This window comes from Balaenoptera physalus, assembly GCF_965194825.1.
Source record: "Balaenoptera physalus genome assembly, contig: HAP1_SCAFFOLD_690, whole genome shotgun sequence".
In the NCBI taxonomy this organism is placed as follows: Eukaryota; Metazoa; Chordata; class Mammalia; order Artiodactyla; family Balaenopteridae; genus Balaenoptera; species Balaenoptera physalus.
In genome coordinates, this window is record NW_028126069.1 from 175,513 (window position 1) to 196,731 (window position 21,219).

The following is a 21,219-nucleotide window of genomic DNA, read 5'->3' on the forward strand; positions in this document are numbered from 1 at the left end:
GCAAAAAAAGCTTCTACTTGACGAGGATTTGTCCCAAATTTGTTCTAAGGAGTGAGAAACACAAGTGAGCATTAAAATTAGGCTAAGTGTGTCAGGCGTGACAAACAGGGCCAGAAGATGAAAGCGATGAGGACAAGTATTTCAACTAAGCATATGCCTGAAGAACAATATTATAAAACTTACTTCATCTCCAGAACTTCCTCTAGGTGTTTTCTTCTCTCGGCCCGAAGGTTGGTCACATGAGTTTCCTTCTCTGCCAGTGACTGCTGAGTGCAGGACATCGTCGCCTTCATGGACTCCAGCTCCTGTTTTACCTTCTCCATGGCCATCAGTAACTCCTCCACTTACGATCAATACAGAAAAGACAGAAACTGAGCATCTGGGTCAGGTATAGTCAGAGGAGCTGGGTGGGCAGTGGGCAACGCCTGGGTCCACAGAATTGAAGACACACCCATCAAAAATTCTGTACTCTCGCAGGATCAGACATAAATGGCAGTGAAAGAAATACATCTCTCATCTTCCCTCCACTATAATTCTTCTCAGTTTAGGTCCAAAAAACCCTCATTTTCTTTTTGACAAATGTAAGGGCATCAGAAGTAACAGTGTGCCAGAAACAATCCCTTCTAAGGAATTTATTTGGAAACAGTCCAGAAACTTCCATGGAAATAACAATACAATGCAGATAAAAACATAAGGAACAAAATCATAATAAATATTTCTAGAACGATTTTAGGAAATAAAAGCCATAAACCTGACTAATACCAGATGCACAATAAACATAAATGAGTCATTTTTATTCGTTCAAACTAAGATTCTTCTGTTTCTACCATTACAAACAATCTCTTGTTAAAGAAACAGCTAGAATTCAATCGGATAATTTCCTGCTCTAAAGCTACGTAGGTAGAGATTTTCTGAGGAAGGCAGGAAGAAAAGAAAAAATATATATGACCAGATAGAGAAGAGACAGACGCTTTTAAAAGACCTGTAAAGGACTTCCCTGGTGGCGCCGCCCGCGAGGACCGGGACGGCCGTCCGCGCCGCCCTCCCTCCCTCCCCGGCCGCCGAGGCGAACCGCGGACAGGCCGCTGGCGGGGTCTCCCGGGCCTTGCGGGCAGCCCGAGGGCCTCCGGGCGGGAAGCCCACCTGTCCGCGGGCGCCAAGCTCCTCGGGGCGGCCCGCCCCGGGCTCTGCGTGACTGGCCCCCTGAAGCACCGGCGGAGGCGGCGGCCCACTGTTTGCGCCGCACCGCCTCCTACGGCAAGAGGGAGTAGACAGACGCCGCCCGCCCGGCGCCTGCCGTGTGCGCGTGTGCGCCCGCGCCGGCCCGCAGCCCAGAGCCCAAGCCCGCCAGCCCCCAGCCCCCCGCCCGCCAGCTTCACCTACGGCTCCGCCCTCCCCGGCGGCACGCTGCCGGGACCCAGCCAGGGCCGTGAGGAGGAGCGGGCGGAGGAGAGCCGAGGGGCCTAGCGCCAGCGACGGGCGGGAAGCTCCAGGCGCCGCCCGACCCCGAGCTGCCGCCACCGCGGCCGTCTCACCCTGCTCAGGGCTGCCGCTGCCGCTGCCGTTGCTGCCCGGGCGCCGTCGCCGCCGCCGCCACCACTACCGCCGCCGCCGCCGCCACCACCACAGCCACAGCTCGGCCCGGGCGCCCGACGTCACCGCGCCCCGCCCCCTGCGCGATTTCCCAGTCCCGCCCCAGGCCGACGTCAGCGCGAGCCCCGCCCCCGCTCCTCCCGGGAGCGCGACTCGGGCGCGCGCGGGCCTCGGGCACTTTCCGGGGGCTGGTGGGCGGGCCGGACGGCCGTCCCGGTCCTCGGGGGCGGCAGCTGGCCCGGCGTCGGGCTCCCCAGTTTCTGGTACCGAAGCGCAGACGGGTTTCCTTGTCGGAGCCACGCACCGTTAATGTAAGGCCGTAGGTAAGCTATCGCTGCACTAAGAAAGTAAGCGTGATTTGAATCGTGTTTATTCCCGGCTGGCGATTGTTTTATCAGTAACTCTAAACGCCCCTGAGAGCAGTTGAGTCACCGCCAGCGTCCACGCCCTCGTGGCCCCACTGTCACTCTCCCGTCCCTCGTCAGGGTTCTCGTCCCTTCATTCGTCACCTCATCCCCATCCCGCCCAGCGTCCCCCCGCCTGCTGTACAGTCGCCCCCTTCCGTAGGGTCCGCACGCGGCCGCCGCTGTCAGGACCGCTGCCGGGGGACGCTGGGTCCTGCCAAATGAAGCATCCTAAAGTGTTTCATTTTCTCGGGCACCCGACTTCACTCAGGAATAAGCCAGCTTCCTTTGACTGTTTCTCACGATCCTTCTTATCTGACTGCTGATCCGCTCGTTCTGCTGCTCCCCAGCGGTGTGGTGAGATGAAGGGAAAGCAAAGTGGACTCATCTTATCTTTCTGGTTTCCATTCTGCCGGTGTCTACGTGTGTGACCTTGGGAAAGTCCCATTACTCCTGGGTCCTGCTTTTCGTAACTGTAAAAGGGGGTGTGAACGAGATGTCTCAGATCTATCCCATCCCTGAAATGTGGGGATCTGAAGAGTGTGAGGTGCTAAGCCTTGTTATTCATGCACGGGAGTACTGTCAATATCACAGACTCAGAAATTTTTTTGGTTTCTTTTTTGTCATTCCACTGTTCTTTTTTCTTATTTCCTACTCTGCCCCACATATCTTTTTTTAAACCTACACTTAGGATTGTTTTTTTTTTTAATTAAAACTGGCTGAGTGCATGCATTCGTTGCCTCTTCTTCCTGGAACCCCATTAAAATGCTAATAAAGGAATGAAAAATGATACAAACCCGTACAAAACAGAAAATGGGAAGGGAGCCACCAAGAGTTGTTTTTCTTTTTTTTCCCCTAAATTTACACACAAAGTGAGTGAGGTCTGATTAAACAAAATGGAAGAAACCATAATGTGGAATAGGCATGGGGGGGGGGGGTACTGTAGGTGAAGAAGGAGGCCTACCTGCCAGAAGTGATTTAGAGAAATTGAAATTTGGAGACACTGACAAGACAGAGCAAGAGTGAGAAGCAGGGCTGAAAACAAGGACGCTAAATAAAGGTCTCTATGTAGAACAGCAGAACCCTCCCTATACCTCAGATACAATAGCTAGGCATTTATCCCAGGCTCAGAGTCAAGCTTTTTCATCATCTCTGGGGAGAATTTAATGACTAAGGGTAAAACATTCTTTATTCTGGCACAATAGCCAGTTTCCTACCCACTCACCCTAGAGTGAAGTTGTGCAAGTTGGCAAGACCCTCCCAAGTTCTAAAGATGCGTCATCAGCATCCAACTACTTCATCTTAAATATGCACGGACAACCAGGGACTGTTAGGTGTTTAAGGGAAGTCTCCAACTTGGGGCTGGGGAAGGGAGGGAGAGGATAAGGAGAAAATGTGACCACAGAGGAAAAAGAAACTTCAGAGAACTTAAAAATATGCTCACAAACTTTTATTACAGCTATGAAACAAGGATAATGTACTCAGATAAGTAACAACCCAAGAACAAAAAGTAAGTCTTGAAATTAGAAATAGGAAAATGCCAAAATTATAAATTCACTGGAAGTGTTGAAAGGTAAAGTCCGTGCAATTTTAAGGAGAATAGAAGAAATACGCAAAGAGATGGAAATTGCAAGAGAAAATATAAGAAAAATAAAGAGTCAATCCAACAGGACTAATATTACAAGAGAAAAAGAAAGGAGAGTAAATAAAAGATGGAAAATTACCCCAAAAATAATGGAACAAAATTTCCCAGCGCTGAAAATGTCCATTAGTGGAGAGCAAAGACAACTTTGTGAAATGTTAAAACTCTAAAGCTAAAGAGAAAATCCTGAATTTCCAAAGGAAAAATGTGACCCATAGGGACCTCCCTGGTGGTCCAGTGGTAAAGAATCTGCCTTCCAACGCAGGGGACGCAGGTTCAATCCCTGGTCGGGGAACTAAGATCCCACATGCTGTGGAGCAACTAAGCCGGTGTGCCTCAGCTAGAGCCCACATGCCACAAACTACAGAGCCCACGCGCTCTGGAACCCATGCACCACAACCAGAGAGAGAGAGAGAGAAAACCTGCACACCACAACTAGAGAGAAGCCCGCGCACCACAGAAAAAAGCCCGCACACCTAAAGGAAAGATCCCGAGTGCCGCAACTAAGACCCGACGCAGCCAAAACTAAAAAAAAAATAAACAAAAAAAGTGACCCGTAAAAGAGTAAGACTCACACTGCAATTAGAATTCCTACCAGCAACACTAGATATGAGAAGATAACAATGACCTTCAAGTTTCTGAGGGAAATATTTCTTGAACTTCAAATTCTAAGAATTTTTTTATTAAAAAAACCCTCTATTCCTAGCTGAATTATCATTAAGAGAGCAGAATGAAAACATTTTCAGATATGCAGAGACTCATAAAGTCTAACTCCCACATAGGCTTTTTTTCAAAATTTAAAGATGAGGTAGAAATGAGGTTTCTGACAGCATCACTATCCAGGATTCACTAGATCTAATTCAGTAGTAAAGGGAAGTCCCAAGAGCTAGGCTAGATTCGGATGGAAGGATAGGAGTTCCGGGAGAGAATTCAATTGAATAATTACTATGATAAAAAGCTTAGAAAAGGCGGGTTTCTGGTGTTCAACTTTTAGACCAAACCTGTTAATAAATTATAATCTTGCTGTAGTTAAAGCAGAGTTTATAAATTATACCAATGTTGACAACATAAAGGTAAAAATACAGCTGACAGTTTAAGATGTGAAACATAGGAAAGGGAAAGGGAAAGGGAAAAGCACTCAAGAGACGATGTGTGTAGTTGGCAGAATAAGAAGCGGTTGCTAAAGTGTACTGTTAGAAGTAGGAAAAGTGCCCAGTGGAGGAGCAAGGAATTATTAGGCTTACTGAGAGGATAGGAAGACAGGAGGTACAGGGTTTATAATTAAGCTAAATCGTCATCAAGAAATAATAGAAGACTTAATATCATTAAAATAAGCAGTACTTCTCCATTTGTTCTGCACATTCTTTGCAATCCTATCAAAAATCCCAGCTGCCTTTTTTTATTTCTAGAAATTGACAAGCAGATTCTAAAATTCAGATGGCAATGCAAGGGACTCAGAATAGCCAAAAGAATCTTGAAAAAAAAAAGAAAAAAGTTAAAAAACACTCATTCTTCCTGCTTTCAAAACTGACTACAAAACTACAATAATCAAGATAGTGTGTTGTACCAGAATAATGATAGACGTATATATCATGGAAAAGAATTGAGACTTCAGAAATAACCCACACATTTATGGACAGTTGATTCACTGGGAAAATAATAGTCTTTTCAACAAAGGGTGCTGGGACAGTTGTATAACCACATGCAAAAGAATGAAATTGGACCCCTACCTCACAAACGCAAAAATTAATTAAAGGAACTTCCCTGGTGGCGCAGTGGTTAAGAATCCGCCTGCCAAGGCAGGGGACATGGGTTCAACCCATGGTCCAGGAAGACCCCACATGCCACGGAGCAACTACGCCTGTGCGCCACAACTATTGAGCCTGCGCTCTAGAGCCCACGAGCCACAACTACTGAGCCTGCGTGCCACAACTACTGAAGCCCGCGTGCCTAGAGCCTGTGCTCCGCAACAAGAGAAGCCACCGCATTGAGAAGCCCACGCACCGCACCGAAGAGTACCCCCGCTCACCGCAACTAGAGAAAGCCCGCGCGCAGCAGTGAAGACCCAACGCAGCCAAAATTAATTAATTAATCAAATTTTTAAAAAATTAATTCAAAATGGATCATAGACCTAAATATAAATGCTAAAACTATAATACTCTTAGAAAAAAACAGGTGTAAACCTTCATGACCTTGGATTAGGCAATAGTTTCTTAGCTCTGAAGCCAAAACCGTAAGTGACAAAATTTTAAAATTGGACTCCATCAAAATCGAATATACAAAACTTTTGTATGTTCAGCTTTAAAAAGTATGGTGAGCCTTGAAGACATTATGCCAAATGAAATAACGCAATCACAAAAGGACTGTATATTGTATGATTTCATTTATATGAGGTACCTAGAATAGTAAAATTCATAGAGACAGAAAGCAGAAGGGTGGTTGCCAGGGGTTGGAGGGAGGCAGATGGCCATTTGCAAGCCAACCAAACCTGCCAACACCTTGATCTTGGATGTCCGGCCTCCAGAAATGTGTAAAATAAATTTCTGTTGTTTATGCTGCCCAGTCTGTGATATTTTGTTACGGCAGCCTCACCAGACTAATACAGATTTTGGTACTGAGAAGTGGGGTACTACTGTAACAAATACCTTAAAAATGTGGAAGGGGCTTTGGAAGTGGGTAATGAGTGGAGGGGAAGATTTTTGAGGTGCATGTTAGGAAAAGCCTAGATTGCCTTGAAGAGAGACTCTTGGTAGAAATGTAAACGTTAAAAGGTGACTGTAGTGAGATCTCAGAAATGAGGAGCGTGTTACTGGAAACTGGAGGAAAGGTGACCCTTACTATAAAGTGGCAGAGAACTTGGCCAAACTGTTTCCTAGTGTTCTGTGGAAGGTAGAAATTAAAAGTGATAAACTGTGATATTTAGCTGCAGAGATTTCTAAGCAAAGTGGTGGTGGTGCGGCCTGATTTCTTCTTACTGCTTATAGTATGCAGGAGGTGAGAGATAAATTAAAGGAGTTGTTAAGCATAAGGGAACCAGAATCTAAACATTTGGAAAATTCTTAGCCTATCTGCAATATTGTAACTTGCAAGAAATATATACTGGTGAGCGTTTTGTAATATGTTTAAATGTCAAATCACTGTGTTGTACACCTGAAACTAACATGTACATATCATACAATACATCAACTATACTTCAATTAAAAAAAAAGAAATATACATTTGATCATTCAGATGACCAAAATATATCTCATATTTGGTCTTCATCCAAGGTTCTTGACTCACAGCTCCCAAAACCCTTGGAATTTCCTGAGGGATAAGACCAGTGGGAACTTCTCTTGTCATAATGTTTGGTCTCTACTCCTCAGTTCCTGAAATCACTTTCAGAGTCATAAAGGTAAAATGGATGTCTCGTTATTTGTAACAAGCCCCTTTCTACCACAACAGGATTTATGTTAATGAGGTGACTTTTGGAAAGCCCTAAGTATGGGGGCTGGTCAGCAAAGAACCCAACCATGAATACAGGATTGGACCTTTCAGTCCCACCCCCTGACCTCCAGTGAGGGAAGAGAGGCTAGAGGTTGAATCAGTTGCCAATGACCAGTGATTTGATCAATCATGTCTATGTAATGAAGACTCCACAACACTCAAAAGGGCAAGGTTCAGAGAGCTTCCGGTTGGTGAACACCTGGATAAGTGGGGAGAGTGACACACCAGGAGAGGGCGTGGAAGCTCTGCGCCCTTTGCCCATACCTTGCCCTATGCATCTCTTCCATCTGGCTCTTCCTTTTATAATATCCTTTTATAACAAACCAGTCGTCCAGTATGTAAAAATGTTTCTCTAAGTTCTATGAGCCACTCTGGGAAATTAATCAAACCCAAGAAAGGGGTCATAAGAACCTTTGATTTATAGCCATCAGTCAGAAGTACAGTTCACAACCTGGGCTTTCAATTGGCATCCTGAGTTGGGAGAGATTGTTGGAGCCTCCAGTTTGTGGCCAGATGGTCAGAAGCACAGGTAACAACCTGGCTTGCACCTGGCATCCTGAGAGGGCAAGAGGGGTGTACAGCAGTCTTGTGGGACTGAGCACTTAACCTGCAGAACCTGATGCTGTCTCTGGGTAGATAGTGTCAGAATTGAGCTGAGATGCAGGACACCCAGCTGGTACCCAGAGACTTGCTCCTTGGTGATGTTGGGAAACCACCCCAACTCCTCACGTGTTGGAATTAGGTGTAGAAACCAATTACTATCCATATTACAAAAAAAGAAGAAGTATGTTCTGGAGAATACATCCAGGGCGTAGCTGGACAGTCATTTGATAAAGAGGTCATGGGTGCAACTCATGGATTTAATCAGTCATCTCATAAGTAACCAGGAATAGAAATAAGATTATACCAGTAGAAACACTGCCAGTCTGGACTAAGGGGCATAGAGACAACAAAATGGAGGAATACTGTCAGACTTCTGGGAGTCTACAGGACAGGACAATAGAGCTATCTGGCTGCCAATTCACATCACCCTTCAAGAAAAGTGAGAAATGACACCAAAAGTGATTCAGAGATCAACAGGGCTGCTACTCCAGCCATCAGCCCAGAGAGTACAGGTCTGGGGGGCAAGCTGTCTCCTTGGTTTCAGTGGAGCCTGCTACCAACCAGTGCCTCGGGAATAAAGCTGATGCCCAGGGCTGAGGGGGTGGAGCTACCACCCAGGGCCAAGGGGATGAGGTTGCCACCCCAGTGGGCCTGGAGGGCAGAGCATTGAGCCCAAAAGGATTACTCTTGAGCCTTAAAATCTAATGAAATGTGCCTTGCTGGGTTTTGTATTCGCTTTGGACCCATTTCCCTTTCTTCTTCCTGATTTCTCTCTTTTAGAATAGAATATCTCTCTATGCCTGTCTCACCAGTGTATTTTGGAACCACATAACTTGTCTGATGTCGCAGGCTCACAGCTGGCAAGGCATTTTGCCTTCGAGTGAATCATATCTCAAGTCTCAACCATACCTGATGATATTCAGGTGAGACTTTGCACTTAGAGTTGATGCTGGAATGGGTTAAGACTTTGGGATGTGGGTGAATGTGTTTACCTGTGAGAAGGACAAGAATTTTGGGTATCCAGAGGGCAGAATGTTTTGGACTGAGCTGCGTTCTCCCAAAATTTATGTGTGGAAGCCCTACCCCACAATGTGACTATATTTGGAGACAGGGCTTTTAAAGAGCTGGTTATGGTTAAATGAGGTCATATACAGTCTGTGGTATTTTGTTATGGCAGCCCTAGTAGACTAATTCAGACACCACCAGGAAAGTGAGAAGACAATACACAGAACGGGAAAAAAATTTGCAACCACATATCTGATATTATATCCAGAATATGTAAATAATTCTTACAACTCAACAATAAAAAGACAACCCATTAAAAAATGGGTACAGGATTTGAATAGATATTTCTCCAGAGAAGATATATAAATAGCCAATAAGTACATGAAAAGATGCTCAACATCATCAGTCATTAGGGAAATGCAAATCGAAACCACAGTGAGAAACCACACCCACTAGGATGACCATAATCAAAGAGAGTGTAACTGTTAGTGAGGATTTAGAGAAATCAGAACCCTCATACACACCTGGTGGAAATGTAAAATGGTGTAGTCACTTTGTAAAACAGTCTGACACTTCCTTGAAATGTTAAATATAGAGTTACCATAAGACCCAGCGATTCTACTCCTAGCTATATACCTAAAAGAATTTAAAATATCCACACAAAACCACAAACTTTTGTATATGAATATTATAGCAGCATTATTCATAATAGCTGGACAGTGGAAACTAAATCATGAATAAGTTCAGAAAAAAAAATAATTTTTAACAAATTGCTGACCTGCAAGAAAGTAAAGGAATTGCCCTCAAAGACTCAGTGGCTTATAAACAGCAAATATTTATTTCTAAGTTAGTTGGGATTTGACAGCTGGAGGGAGGGGCAGTCAGCTGCTGTGCTGTGCTCGAGGTACGAATCAGTTCCACACGTCTCCCATTCAAGGAACCAGACTAAAGGAGCAGTAGTCACCTGGGTTGTATTTTCCTCATGATGGAAAACAAGCATACAAGAGGCTAAGCCACAGAATCACTTGAAGGCTCTGCTCAGGTGTGTCACATGTCCTGTGTGCTCGCACTTCATTAACCAAAGCAAGTCACACAGCCAGGTCCAACATAATGGTGCAGGAAAGTATACTCCTTTCATGGAGTAGAGGAAAGGAAGAAAAAAGGGAAGGAAAAAGACATGCCTTTCCCTTTAAGAAAACTTCCTAAAAAAATTGTGCACACCACTTCCTTTTATATCCCATGGTAAGAGCTTAGTTCATGGTCATTCCTTGCTGAAGGGCAAATTGGAAATATAGACTTTATTGTGGATGGTCATGTACCCAGTTAAAATTAAGAAGTTATATTACTAAAATAAGGAGAAAATGACTATTGAGAGACGACTATCAATCTGCCACAAACTTCTAAAACAATTAACTGATATTTAAAAACTTAACAGGGACTGCCCTGGTGGCGCAGTGGTTAAGAACCTGCCTGCCAATGTAGGGGACACGGGTTCCAGCCCTGGTCCAGGAAGATCCCACATGGTGAGGAGCAACTAAGGCCGTGAGCCACAACTACTGAGCCCACGTGCCACAACTACTGAAGCCCACGTGCCTATAGCCTGTGCTCTGCAGCAAGAGACGCCACCGCAATGAGAAGCCCGCGCACCGCAACAAAGAGTAGCCCCTGCTCGCCGCAACTAGAGAAAACCCACGCGCAGCAACGAAGACCCAATGCAGCCAAAAATAAATAAATGAAATAAATAAATGTATAAACAAATAAATAAAGACAGGGAGGATAGAAAAGGCAGTCTCCTACTTTAAATCTACTTAGAGTCCCTTAAGGAGAATCTAGAGAAAGGAGGTAAGCATCTGTTCATATAATGGGTTCATATAATGGGTGAGGACTTTCCAAACCAATAAGAGACATAAATCTGTAGATGAGGAATCACTAAGAACAGGACCAGTAAAAAGAAATCCAATCTAGATACAGTGTAGTGAAACCGAGAACATAAAAGGCAACACATCTTAAAGTCAGTTACATTAATTTCCCAGGTCTGCTGTAACAAAGTGCCAGAAACTGAATGGCTTAACATCACAGGAATTTATATAGTCTCACAGTTCTAGAGGCTGGAAATCCAAACTCCAGGTTGTCAGCAGGGCCTTGGTCCCTGTGAAGGAGAGGGGAGAACCCTTCCCTCCCCTCCCTAGTTTCTGGTGATTTGCGGCAGTCCTTGGCATTCCTTAGCTTGCATCTGCAGCGCTTCAGTGCCTGCCTCCCCATCACATGGCATTCCCCTTTTGAGTGTCTGTGTCTCTCTTCCTCTTCTGATAAGGCACCCAGTTATATTGGATTAAGGGCCCACCCTTCTCCAGTACGGCCTTATCTTAACTAATGGTGTCCACAGTGACGCTCTTTCAAAATAAGGTCACGTTCTTAGGCACTGGGGATTAGGGCTTTAACCTATCTTTCTGAGGAATACAATTCAACCCATAACATGAGACAAATAAATATCAGCTTACTTACAAAGGAACAGTAATTGACTGACGACAAACTTATGAACACACAAGGGAAGCTGGAAGACAGAATGATCTCTCCAAGTGCTGAGAGACAATAACTGTCATCTCACAATTGTGTACCCAGTAACACTAATTTATAAGATCAAGGACAAAATAAAGACATTTTCAAGTAAACAAAAGCACATGGTTTATTACCAATTGATCTTCATTCAAGGAAAATCTAAATGATACTTCAAAGGAAAACAATCCTGCAGATGAGGATCCAGAGGCATACACAGCTGCAGTCTCTGCCAACAAAAGGGGTACAGGGGGACTTAAAGGGGCCAAAGCTAAAAACAGAATCTGACTACCAAGTGGGAAGCATGTCCGCACTGATAGGAACCCAGGGTTTTTCTTCCCCCTGGGGGTCTCACGATCATTAACCATCTGTGTCAGCAAAATGCAGTCTTCCAGGTTTCATATCAGATGGAGGCAAGGGTAAAAGTTGATAGGAAACTTGCATGACTTGGGTGCATTCCTGTGAGTGGGCTATAGCTCAGTCATGCAAAAAGGGGAGGGGTAGGACTGTGGGCCTAAGACGGGGCTGACAAAATGGATTCAGTGCGGTTCAGCCACACAGCATCACTGGGGACCATGACAAGAGCAGTTTATTCAGGTGGTTGAGTTGAAAGTTTGATTAATTGGCTCAAGAGAGAGTGGGATGGGTGGAAGTACAAGTTGTGAGTATTAGCAATTCTTTAGAGAGTTTCTGTTATAAACAGGAGTGGGGAAATATGAGGTCAACATTATGTTCCCCTGTACCTTTCTCCTATTCCCAAATTCCGCCTGACGTCATCCACTTCTGGTCACTTCTGGTTTGGGATACTTGTACGTGGAGGCATACTGGCTGGTATAATAGTTTGGGATTCCCCCTTTATTACCTATTTTATTTGTATAATGAGAAGATAACTAAACTTACATATTAAGTGTTAAGTATCTCTTACAGCATTTTAACTCCAAAATTGCAGAGAGGAGTATGAGAATAGTTTTTTAATCATTATTTCACCATACACAATATTATCTAACTTTACCTCTTATATTTGAAGTTTTTTATACCTGATTAATGTCCATATTTATGTGTAGGTGAAAAATAATTTACCACAGTAAGGTTTATAGTTATAGTTTTATGTCAAATTATATAACCACAAATACTAGAAGGCAGTATAGCAGAGTCTCAGGGGCAAGGGCTCTGGAATCTGACTGCGTGGGTTCATATTCTGGCTTAACCTATCCAGGCCCAATTTCCTTATCTAAACTGGAGATAATAATTGTAAAGGTATTATAAGGATTAAATGGGGAAATACATGTAAAGTGCTTAGACTAGTAAACACTTACTAAGTATATAGTAAGTCCTTGATAAAGTTAACTAGTGTTATTACTAAGCAGTGAATCAACTGTCAGTAAGAGAAGACCTGACTTACAGTGGCTTAAATAAGAAGGGTTTGTTCTGCTCACACAGCAGGCACCCTGAAGATAGGTGGCTGCTAAAATTTGCTCATTTCTACAATGCCAGGGTTTGGCCTCACTTCACTTCCCTTGGACTTTTCCCTCATGATTACACCACCACCAATCACCACATTCTCAAACAAAGGCATTCAAAGGCAGAAAGCAGGAGGCAAGGAAACAGAATTTCTGCCCCTGCGCCTTTCTCTTTTTAGGGAGGAAACCACCACTCTGTGTGTTGTGTTGTGTTCTTCAAGATTGTCTTAGTTTGAGAAAGCCCTCTGGCTAAACAATGGAGGTGCTGGCTTTGGGTGGTCAGGCAGTCCTAAGTGCACTGATGTGGTCCACATGAGGGGCACGGATGGGCGAGGCACCAGCTTGCTGCTACAGCTGTCTAAAGGGCATCTGATGTGGTACACATATACCTGGAATACTGCTCAGCCGTAAAAAAGATTGAAATAATGCCATTTCAGCAACATCAATGGACCAAGAGATTATCATACTAAGTGAAGGAAGTCAGACAGAGAAAGACAAATACTATATGATATCACTTATATGTGGAATCTAAAATATGACACAAATGAATTTATCTACAGAACAGAAACAGACTCACAGACATAGAGAACAGACTTGTGGTTGTCAAGAGGGGGGGGGTTAGGGGAGGGATGGATTGGGAGTTTGGGATTAGCAGATACACACTACTATATATAAAATAGATAAACAACCAAGTCCAACTGTATAGCACAGGGAACTATATTCAATATCCTATAACAAACCATAAAGGAAAAAAAATTTTTTTAATAAAGGGCATCTAAAATCTTACACATTCAAGAACACGCTTCTAATTTCTACCCCCAAACCTGCTCTTCCCACATGTTCCCCATCTCAGTAGGTGGCAGCTCCATCCTTCCTGTTACTCAGACCAAATGTTGGAGTCCTCCTTAATTCCTCTGTCTTACACATCACATTCAATTACACTGTAGTTAATAAATCCTGTCAGATCTGCCTTCAGATTCTGTCCAGAATCCAACCGCTTTCATCACCCCTGTCATCACCATGCTGACCCAACCCACCATCGTTTCTTGCCTGTATTATTTCAGTAGTTTCCTGACTGCTCTCCACTTTCTCCCCCACCATCCTTTTAAAAGCTAGATCATAATTATGTCACCTTCTTGCTCAGAACCCTCCAGTCTCACTCAGAGTAAAAGCCAGTTTCTTCACATGGCCTGTAACTCCTCTAAGAGATTTGGTCCTCTCCAACTCTGCCCTTGCCTGCTACTCGCCCTCTAGCTCAGGCTGCCCCAACTGCACTGACCTACTTGCTGTTCTTCAGTCATGCCAAGCATGCTCCCACGTCAAGACCTGCCCCTTCTGATGGGCACAGTCTTCTGCCACAGAGCTTCCAGGCTTGATTCCTCACTTCCTTCAAGTCCCCGATGTCACCACCCTGAAGCCATCCCTGCTCCACTCCGTACTCCCTGCCCTCCTCGCTGTTTTAGTTTTCTCCATCTAACATGCTATACATGTGTATTTATATACATGGATGTACTACGCTTCTTTATTTATTTTCTATCTCCCCCACAGAAATGTAAGTTCTGTGAGGGAAGGGACTTTCTTTTTTTTCCTGTTTTACCCCTAGTGCTTGGAACCTAGTAGGCACTTGGGGGGAAAAATGCTGAATGAGTAAATGAATGAGCAAACAATATTATTAAAAAAAAAAAAAAAAGCTGACTGCCTGATGACCAGACTGCAGCCGTGACACAAACTGCTCCATCTTTTTTTTTTTTTAACAGAAACCATTCTATTTATTTATTTATTTTATTTATTTATTTTTGGCTGCGTTGGGTTTTAGTAGCGGCACGCGGGATCTTTCTTTGCAGCGCATGGGCTTCTCTCTAGTTGTGGCACAGGGGTTCCAGAGCGCGCAGCCTCAGTAGTTGCGGCATGCAGACTTAGTTGCCCTGCTGTGTGTGGGATCTTAGTTCCCTGATCAGGGATCGAACCCACGTCCCCTGCTTTGGAAGGTGGACTCTTAACCACGGGACCACCAGGGAAGTCCCAGCAAACAATATTGAACATTCAGTTTGCTTCAAGCTTTGTGTGTACAAGGCTTTGTGCATTTTCTTTCCGTGTTTTATGATTAATACCTTTTATGACTAATTATCAAAATGAGATTATTGAATAGGAAGGTAAAGGCATTTTTTGGCTTTTAATAAAAATAATCAAATTGTTTTCCAGAATATTTAAACCAGTTATGTAGAGGGCACCAGTTATATGATGGTCCTGCTAGGCAGTCTACATTTAAACTTTTCCATAAATTTTATAGGAAAGACTAGAAAAATTGATTATTTTTCCATATTTATTTATAACCATCAATAGTACTGTTACATTTTTCTTTTCAGTTTTTTTTTTTTTTTTAACTTTGGGTTTATTTATTTATTTTTGGCTGTGTTGGGTCTTCGTTTCTGTGCGAGGGCTTTCTCTAGTTGCGGCAAGTGGGGGCCACCCTTCATCGCGGTGTGTGGGCCTCTCATTATCGCGGCCTCTCTTGTCGCGGAGCACAGGCTGCAGACGCGCAGGCTTAGTAGTTGTGGCTCACGGGCCCAGCTGCTCCGCGGCATGTGGGATCTTCCCAGACCAGGGCTGTAACCCGTGTCCCCTGCATTGGCAGGCAAACTCTCAACCACTGCGCCATCAGGGAAGCCCTCTTTTCAGTTTTATTGAGATATAATTGACATACAGCACTGTATAAGTTTAAAGTGTACAGCATAATGATTTGATTTACATACATCGTGAAATGATTATCACAATAAGCTTAGTGAACATCCATCACCATATGTAGATACAAAAATTAAAGAAAAAGAAAATTTTTTTCCTTTTGATGAGAACATCAATGTATTTTTAAATAAATTAATTAATGTAATATAAATATTACTTTAAAAAATTAAAATCTCACCCACAGGCTTTCTTTTTTTTTTTTTTTATTCTTCTTTTTTTCTTTTATTATCAGTCATCAATTTTATACACATCAGTGTATACGCGTCAATCCCAATCGCCCAAATCAGCACACCACCATCCCCACCCCACCGCGGTTTTCCCCCCTTGGTGTCCATACGTTTGTTCTCTGCGTCTGTGTCTCAACTTCTGCCCTGCAACCTGGTTCATCTGTACCATTTTTCTAGGTTCCACATACATGCGTTAATTTACGATCTTTGCTTTTCTCTTTCTGACTTACTTCACTCTGTATGACAGTCTCTAGATCCATCCACGTCTCAACAAATGACTCAATTTCGTTCCTTTTTATGGCTGAGTAATATTCCATCGTATATATGTACCACAACTTCTTTATCCATTCGTCTGTCGATGGGCATTTAGGTTGCTTCCATGACCTGGCTATTGTAAATAGTGCTGCACTGAACATTGAGGTGCATGTGTCTTTTTGAATTACGGTTTTCTCTGGGTATATGCCCAGTAGTGGGATTGCTGGATCATATGGTAATTCTATTTTTAGTTTTTTAAGGAACCTCCATATTGTTCTCCATAGTGGCTGTATCAATTTACATTCCCACCAACAGTGCAAGAGGGTTCCCTTTTCTCCACACCCTCTCCAGCATTTGTTGTTTGTAGATTTTCTGATGATGCCCATTCTAACTGGTGTGAGGTGATACCTCATTGTAGTTTTGATTTGCATTTCTCTAATAATTAGTGATGTTGAGCACCTTTTCATGTGCTTCTTGGCCATCTGTATGTCTTCTTTGGAGAAATGTCTGTTTAGGTCTTCTGCCCATTTTTGGATTGGGTTGTTTGTTTCTTTAATATTGAGCTGAATGGGCTGTTTATATATTTTGGAGATTAATCCTTTGTCCGTTGATTCATTTGCAAATATTTTCTCCCATTCTGAGGGTTGTCTTTTTGTCTTGTTTATGGTTTCCTTTGCTGTGCAAAAGCTTTGAAGTTTCATTAGGTCCCATTTTTTTATTTTTGTTTTTATTTCCATTACTCTAGGAGGTGGATCAAAAAAGATCTTGCTGGGGCGTCCCTGGTGGCGCAGTGGTTGAGAATCTGCCTGCTAATGCAGGGGACACAGGTTCGAGCCCTGGTCTGGGAAGATCCCACATGCCACGGAGCAACTGGGCCCGTGAGCCACAACTACTGAGCCTGCGCATCTGGAGCCTGTGCTCTGCAACAAGAGAGGCCGCGATAGTGAAGAGGCCCGCGCACCGCGATGAAGAGTGGCCCCCGCTTGCCGCAACTAGAAGAAGCCCTCGCACAGAAACGAAGACCCAACACAGCCAAAAAAAATAAATATAAAAAAAAATAAATAAAATATTAAAAAAAAAATAGCCAGCATAGTTTCTGTTTAAAAAAAAAAGATCTTGCTGTGATTTATGTCAAAAAGTGTTCTTCCTATGTTTCCCTCTAAGAGTTTTATAGTGTCCAGTCTTACATTTAGGTCTCGAATCCATTTTGAGTTTATTTTTGTGTACGGTGTTAGGGAGTATTCTAATTTCATTCTTTTACATGTAGCTGTCCAGTTTTCCCAGCACCACTTATTGAAGAGACTGTCTTTTCTCCATTGTATATCTTTGCCTCCATTGTCATAGATTAGTTGACCATAGGTGCGTGGGTTTATCTCTGGGCTTTCTATCTTGTTCCATTGATCTATGTTTCTGTTTTTGTGTCAGTACCATATTGTCTTGATTACTGTAGCTTTGTAGTATAGTCTGAAGTCAGGGAGTCTGATTCCTCCAGCTCCGTTTTTTTCCCTCAAGACTGCTTTGGCTCTTCGGGGTCTTTTGTGTCTCCATACAAATTTTAAGATGATTTGTTCTAGTTCTGTAAAAAATGCCATTGGTAATTTGATAGGGATTGCATTGAATCTGTAGATTGCTTTGGGTAGTATAGTCATTTTCACGATATTGATTCTTCCAATCCAAGAATATGGTATATCTCTCCACCTGTTGGTATCATCTTTAATTTCTTTCATCAGTGTCTTCTAGTTTTCTGCATACAGGTCTTTTGTCTCCCTAGGTAGGTTTATTCCTAGGTATTTTATTCTTTTTGTTGCAATGGTAAATGGGAGTGTTTCCATAATTGCTCTTTCAGATTTTTCATCATTAGTGTATAGGAATGCAAGAGATTTCTGTGCACTAATTTTGTATCCTGCAACTTTACCAAATTCATTGATTAGCTCTAGTAGTTTCCTGGTGGCATCTTTAGGATTCCCTATGTATAATATCATGTCATCTGCAAACAGTGACAGTTTTACTTCTTCTTTTCCAATTTGTATTCCTTTTATTTCTCTTTCTTCTCTGATTGCCATGGCTAGGACTTCCAAAACTATGTTGAATAATAGTGGTGAGAGCGGACACCCTTGTCTCGTTCCTGATCTTAGAGGAAATGCTTCCAGTTTTTCACCATTGAGAATGATGTTTGCCATGGGTTTGTCGTATATGGCCTTTCTTATGTTGAGGTAGGTTCCCTCTATGCCTACTTTCTGGAGAGTTTTTATCATAAATGGGTGTTGAATTTTGTCAAAAGCTTTTTCTGCATCTATTGAGATGATCATATGGTTTTTATCCTTCAGTTTGTTAAGATGGTGTATCCCATTGATTGATTTGCGTATATTGAAGAATCCTTGCATCCCTGGGATAAATCCCACTTGATCGTGGTGTATGATCCTTTTAATGTGTTGTTGGATTCTGTTTGCTAGTATTTTGTTGAGGATTTTTGCATCTATATTCATCAGTGATATTGGTCTGTAATTTTCTTTTTTTGTAGTATCTTTGTCTGGTTTTGGTATCAGGGTGATGGTGGCCTCATAGAATGAGTTTGGGAGTGTTCCTTCCTCTGCAATTTTTTGGAAGAGTTTGAGAATGATGGGTGTTAGCTCTCCTCTAAATGTTTGATAGAATTCACCTGTGAAGCCATCTGGTCCTGGACTTTTGTTTGTTGGAAGATTTTTAATCACAGTTTCAATTTCATTCCTTGTGATTGGTCTGTTCATATTTTCTGTTTCTTCCTGGTTCAGTCTTGGAAGGTTATACCTTTCTAAGAATTTGTCCATTTCTTCCAGGTTGTCCATTTTATTGGCATAGAGTTGCTTGTACTAGTCTCTTAGGATGTTTTGTATTTCTGCGGTGTCTGTTGTAACTTCTCCTTTTTCATTTCTAGTTTTATTGATTTGAGTCCTCTCCCTCTTTTTCTTGATGAGTCTGGCTAATGGCTTATCAATTTTGTTTATCTTCTCAAAGAACCAGCTTTTAGTTTTTTTTTTTTTTTTTTTTTTTTAAACTTTGGGTTTATTTATTTACTTTATTTATGGCTGTGTTGGGTCTTCGTTTCTGTGCGAGGGCTTTCTCTAGTTGCGGCGAGCGGGGGCCACTCTTCATCGCGGTGCGCGGGCCTCTCACTATCGCGGCCTCTCTTGTTGCGGAGCACAAGCTCCAGACGCGCAGGCTCAGTAGTTGTGGCTCACGGGCCTAGTTGCTCCGCGGCATGTGGGATCTTCCCAGACCAGGGCTCGAACCCGTGTCCCCTGCATTGGCAGGCAGATTCTCAACCACTGCGCCACCAGGGAAGCCCCAGCTTTTAGTTTTATTGATCTTTGCTATTGTTTTCTTTGTTTCTATTTCATTTATTTCCGCTCTGATCTTTATGATTTCTTTCCTTCTGCTAACTTTGGGTTTTGTTTGTTCTTCTTTCTCTAGTTCCTTTAGGTGTAAGGTTAGATTGTTTCCTTGAGATTTTTCTTGTTTCTTGAGGTAGGCTTGTATAGCTATAAACTTCCCTCTTAGAACTGCTTTTGCTGCATCCCATAGGTTTTGGATCGTCTTGTGTTCATTGTCATTTGTCTCTAGGTATTTTTTGATTTCCTCTTTGATTTCTTCAGCGATCTCTTGGTTATTTAGTAACGTATTGTTTAGCCTCCATGTGTTTGTGTTTTTTACGTTTTTTTCCCTGTAATTGATTTCTAATCTCATAGCGTTGTGGTCAGAAAAGATGCTTGATATGATTTCAATTTTCTTAAATTTACTGAGGCTTGATTTGTGACCCAAGATGTGATCTATCCTGGAGAATGTTCCATACGCACTTGAGAAGAAAGAGTAATCTGCTGTTTTTGGATGGAATATCCTATAAATATCAATTAAATCTATCTGGCCTATTGTGTCATTTAAAGCTTCTGTTTCCTTATTTATTTTCATTTGGGATGATCTGTCCATTGGTGTAAGTGAGGTGTTAAAGTCCCCCACTATTATTGTGTTACTGTCGATTTCCTCTTTTATAGCTGTTAGCAGTTGCCTTATGTATTGAGGTGCTCCTATGTTGGGTGCATATATATTTATAATTGTTATATCTTCTTCTTGGATTGATCCCTCGATCATTATGTAGTGTCCTTCCTTGTCTCTTGTAACATTCTTTATTTTAAAGTCTATTTTATCTGATATGAGTATAGCTACTCCAGCTTTCTTTTGATTTCCTTTTGAATGGAATATCTTTTTCCATCCCCTCACTTTCAGTCTGTATGTGTCCCTAGGTCTGAAGTGGGTCTCTTGTAGACAGCATATATATGGGTCTTGTCTTTGTATCCACTCAGCAGTCTATGTCTTTTGGTTGGAGCATTTAATCCATTCACGTTTAAGGTAATTATTGATATGTATGTTCCTGTGACCATTTTCTTAATTGTTTTGGGTTTGTTTTTGTAGGTCCTTTTCTTCTCTTGTGTTTCCCACTTAGAGAAGTTCCTTTAGCATTTGTTGTAGAGCTGGTTTGGTGGTGCTGAATTCTCTTAGCTTTTGCTTGTCTGTAAAGCTTTTGATTTCTCCATCCAATCTAAATGAGATCCTTGCCGGGTAGAGTAATCTTGGTTGTAGGTTCTTCCCTTTCATTACTTTAAGTATATCATGCCACTCCCTCCTGGCTTGTAGAGTTTCTGCTGAGAAATCAGCTGTTAACCTTATGGGAGTTCCCTTGTATGTTATTTGTCGTTTTTCCCTTGCTGCTTTCAATAATTTTTCTTGGTCTTTAATTTTTGCCAATTTGATCACTATGTGTCTCGGTGTGTTTCTCCTTGGGTTTATCCTGTATGGGACTCACTGCGCTTCCTGGACTTGGGTGGCTATTTCCTTTCCCATGTGAGGGAAGTTTTCGACTATAATCTCTTCACATATTTTCTCTGGTCCTTTCTCTCTCTCTTCTCCTTCTGGGACCCCTATAATGCGAATGTTGTTGTGTTTAATGTTGTCCCAGAGGTCTCTTAGGCTGTCTTCATTTCTTTTCATTCTTTTTTCTTTAGTGTGTTCCGCAGCAGTGAATTCCACCATTCTGTCTTCCAGGTCACTTATCCATTCTTCTGCCTCAGTTATTCTGTTATTGATTCCTTCTAGTGTAGTTTTCATTTCAGTTATTGTACTGTTCATCTCTGTTTGTTCTTTAATTCTTCTAGGTCTTTGTTAAACATTTCTTGCATCTTCTCAATCTTTGCCTCCATTCTTATTCTGAGGTC

At 42.6% G+C, this 21,219-nt stretch overlaps 1 protein-coding gene across 4 annotated transcripts in view; it reads right to left on the bottom strand.

The window, feature by feature from the left end:
* Positions 1-739, bottom strand: part of LOC309653614 (ELKS/Rab6-interacting/CAST family member 1-like) — a 119,660-nt gene extending 118,921 nt beyond the window's left edge. Inside the window, exon 1 of one of the 4 annotated variants that reach the window (XR_014259275.1) lies at positions 184-739. Coding sequence is in view for 1 of the 4 variants with exons in the window: in XM_082478497.1 (XP_082334623.1) it covers positions 184-329 (146 nt within the window). In the remaining 3 variants the exon portion in view is untranslated. The remainder of the gene's footprint in view (positions 1-183) is intronic. The other 3 variants (XR_014259276.1, XR_014259277.1, XM_082478497.1) reach the window with 3 other exon arrangements.
* Positions 740-21,219: the final 20,480 nt, after the last annotated feature.